Source organism: Azolla caroliniana, unplaced genomic scaffold (genome assembly GCF_043228905.1).
Source record: "Azolla caroliniana isolate FFs.n. ecotype wild unplaced genomic scaffold, voAzoCaro1.0.p SCAF_4, whole genome shotgun sequence".
NCBI classification, from domain to species: domain Eukaryota; kingdom Viridiplantae; phylum Streptophyta; class Polypodiopsida; order Salviniales; family Salviniaceae; genus Azolla; species Azolla caroliniana.
In genome coordinates this window covers 21,809,251-21,813,164 of record NW_028230439.1, presented here as the reverse complement: position 1 = coordinate 21,813,164, position 3,914 = coordinate 21,809,251, and the positions used below count along the sequence as shown (strand labels likewise).

At 39.2% G+C, this 3,914-nt stretch overlaps 1 protein-coding gene across 1 annotated transcript; it reads left to right on the top strand.

The window, feature by feature from the left end:
- Positions 1-805: 805 nt before the first annotated feature.
- LOC147865412 (uncharacterized) lies at positions 806-3,914 on the top strand. Its single transcript, XM_087318211.1, has 6 exons — positions 806-1,219; positions 1,441-1,688; positions 1,997-2,198; positions 2,666-2,751; positions 3,393-3,481; positions 3,639-3,914. Exons 1-6 carry the CDS (start codon positions 890-892, stop codon positions 3,905-3,907), a joined length of 1,224 nt encoding a protein of 407 aa, XP_087174337.1. The 5' UTR covers positions 806-889; the 3' UTR covers positions 3,908-3,914.

Genomic DNA, 3,914 nt, shown 5'->3' with positions numbered 1-3,914 from the left:
GGAGAGTACCTAATGTCTACAGATAACAACACAACTAGATGGTGACGAATCAATGGAATCACCACACAAACACAAAATGCAATGGTCTAGTGCAGCTCAATGTTGATGAGAAGATGCACATGAGTAGCAAATAGTGACCCCATACATAACATATACATATATGTTGTGGTCCTAGCGAGGTGACAAAGACACGGATAAGAAAGAAAACCCACGTTCCTTCTACTTTTTGTTTTGTTTGGGAGGGTCCACAAAGGAGGCGAAGACGAAGACTACGAATAGAGAATAGAGAAACTGATGAGATAAGAGAGGAAGACCTAAGTTTCCTATTCTTCTTCTTTTTGTTTGGTTCATGAAGGAAGACAGCTAGAGGTTGTGAGTGTGTGTGTGAGAGAGAGTGTGTGTGTGTGTGTGATATTCTAGGGATATGCCCAAGCTCAAAAAAAAAAGAGATCTATTGATGAAAGGTGTTGTGGGGGGGGGGGGGGGGGTATAATTTTATCACTCCCCTTGTCCACGTGCCACAACGTGGGAATCTTACGGCTCCACCACGTGGCAGCACCGACGAACAGGAGGCTGCCATGTGTCGAGATGAGGCGATGTGTCACATGGCGACATGTGGCTTGCATGCCACGTGGATTGGATATATGTATGTATGTATGTATGTATGTATGTATGAGGGGGAAGCCATAAATCTCATACATATAATTTTATAAATATACATATGCATACATAAATATATATGTATGTATATAATATACTCATTTTCACAAGGAAATTCTTCCTTCTCTCTCCTCCCCTGTTCCCTTCTTTCTCTTTAACAGAAGGAGATTTCTCAGAAATTTGGGGCCTGCTCTGTCCCCCTCCTCCTCTGTATGAGAAGAAGAAGAACATGGATGTTTCTGTCAACAGCTTTGGCCGAAGAACAGATCATCATCATCATCAACAACAACGCCGCTCCCAATGCAATCACAATAGCAATCACAGATCACAAATGAAGGCGAGGAAGAGCTTCGTACAGAGCTCTAATGAGAACATTATACCATCGCCATCGCCATCATCATCATCATCATCATCATCTTCTTCTTCTTCTTCGTCTTATTCCTCTCGGAATTCTACAGATTTAGTGGAACTTGATAAGAGAAAGTGTAGCTCACATTCCAACCTTCGACGATTTATTCACCATACAACTCCTAGGGTTCCTGCTCAGTCCTTGTCCATGGTATGATCTCTCTCTCTCCCAGGTTTTGTGCTTGTTCTGGTTTAAGTAAGGGTTTTGTGCTTGTTCTGGTTTAAGTAAGGGTTTGGTGCTTGTTCTGGTTTAAGGGTTTTCTTTTTGGACCGATCCGATCTCTTTTGTCCATCTCATTTACATAGAAACTGTAAATATAATGTTGTTTCAATCTTTAACTGAATTGTTTTTTGTTTCTTTTAATACCGTAGACAACCCACCTCCAAGGCCTGTCTACGAGAATCGTTGGGCTTGATGAAGAAGACACCGAGCCAAGTAAGCACTTCTTCTCGTTGGGCGATCTCTGGGATAGCTTTGATGAATGGAGCGCTTACGGGGCCGGAGTCCCAATCGTCCTTAATGGACAGGAAGACAATGTTGTTACACAATACTATGTTCCATACCTCTCGGCTCTTCAATTGTATTCAAGCTCGGCAGTCGAACTTGCCTCCAAACAAAGGTTAGGGTTTGCTAATCTGTATATATGGAATTCTTCTGGAATCAAAATAAGTCTTCTGTTATTGTGAATAAAAATAGTTTTTACTATGGCACACATTTGATGTCAAAAGGTCTTTTTGTAATTGTAAATGAATACTATTTCACTATATTAATGGCAAGGGGTTTTGGTTTTGGTTTTGGTCTTTCTCTCTTGTGTTTATAAGTAACACCAATCATATCTCACAAAACCCGAATTAGATACATTTGTTGATCTCTCAAGTTTTCTCTTCTTTTTTGTTTTTAAAAGACTCTATTTTCCTTGGAGTACAGAGGACGTCGGCTCGGTGACGATAGTGATGGAAGCGAGCTTGAGTATAGAGATAGCAATAGCGAAACGAGTAGCATTGATGGCGGTGATCATCTCGAGAGAGCATCATGCAGCTCTTCAGATGTTGCAATGGAGTCTGAGTGTCTTTTGTTTGAATACTTTGAATCTGCCGCACCTCCACTCAGAGCCCCTCTCTATGACAAGGTACTAATTTGCAAATCAAAACTTGTACTAAATCGATTGAGGTTCATTAAATGTGAACTTAGTAATAGAATTCAGAATGACGCTTACTCGGGCAATAGGAAAGAAGCAACCATTGGAGTCTTTTTCAGTTAATTTTTAGGCAAAAAGGTCACATCTCTCACACCACAACTTCAAATTGAACCATCCATGTTGCCTTGGATTCTTCTCTCAATAAGATCTTTCAAATGATAAGTCATATGATAAAGAGTTTTCATAACATTTGTTTATATCTTTAGCCTTTCCCCTAAGTCTAGAAGTCTAATGATATCGAATTTCTTGGATAGCCCCATTGTTTGTCCGAATTTAGAGATGGTACTGAATCCGCTGATATCCCTTAAACGCAAACTAATACTGAAGCCATGAAATCCAACTTTAGGCTCCATTTTTAGAAAACCACATAAATTTGATATTTTTCTTTTGTGGTGCAGGTTAAAGACCTAGCAGTGCAATTTCGAGGCTTAAAAACTCTTAATAGCAATGAACTGTCTCAATCTAGTTGGTTCTCAGTTGCATGGTAATGAGCTCGCCCTTCTATTCTTTTATTTTTAAAATGACTATTTCTTTGGATATTAAAAGGTCGTCGAAGCCTTGACACCATTGGCAATCCAAACCTGAGCTATATCCTGTGCATTCTCGATTACATACAACCTTCACTAGTAAAATCCTTGACCAATAGAAGTCACTTACCGATTCCGTACAGATTGCATGGATATATTTTATGTTTACATTGGTCCCACTCTCACATCATCACCCAATTATGAGGATATGCAAGGGATGCAGTGAAAACCTAGTAGAGGATGAATATCACTTCTTACTTATCGCATGCTCACATATAAGGTAATTCGCAAGAAATATGATCACTTTTTAGATTGGCGTGACAATATGAGTGTCATACTCAAATTTCCACAAAGAAGAGTGAGCACATAAATTCCTGCATATTTTCATATCGAGAATTTTTACTACAGATTAGTAAAACCCCCTTGTTAGCAAGAAGGCACATACAAGATAATATGCTGATTTGTTCCCATAGTACAAGTCAAAATTAGTGTCATCATGGACGATAAAATATCTATTCTATTCTGTACACACAGCAGACATTGTTGTTGCAAATGTTCGTTCATGAGCGTTGAAATTTTCTATCTTGGTTCAAAACAGGTATCCGATTTACCGAATACCAACTGGTGCGACTCTCAAGGATCTTGGGGCATGCTTTCTAACATATCACTCTCTATCAACTGTTACAGGTTTTCTTATCATCTTATCACCTTTGAACCTAAAGGTGCCATTCAGTAATTTGAGGGGATTCGCATCTAATAATGTGGTGTTTAAATATGCAATTCATTACTAGCTGTTTGGCTATCATATTCTAAAAATATTATATGATGTTTTTTGTATGGTCAGATTATACTTTGGGTAATCGAATTTCATCAACTACACATGGTATCGGACAAGTCATCAATCTCAACTCGTTTGGTTTCGCTGGTTATAAATTTCGTGGCCCCGTTTGGACATCCGCCGGCCCCACGGATCGCCATTATGCAACTTCTCTACATAGGTCTACGTATGAATGGCTTAAGAGATTGTTTGTATGCCATCCCGATTTCGAGTATTTCATGTCGCATTCGAGTCCTGCTTCAGCACCATTAATTTCACAGAAAACAAGGTTGTAGATAATAA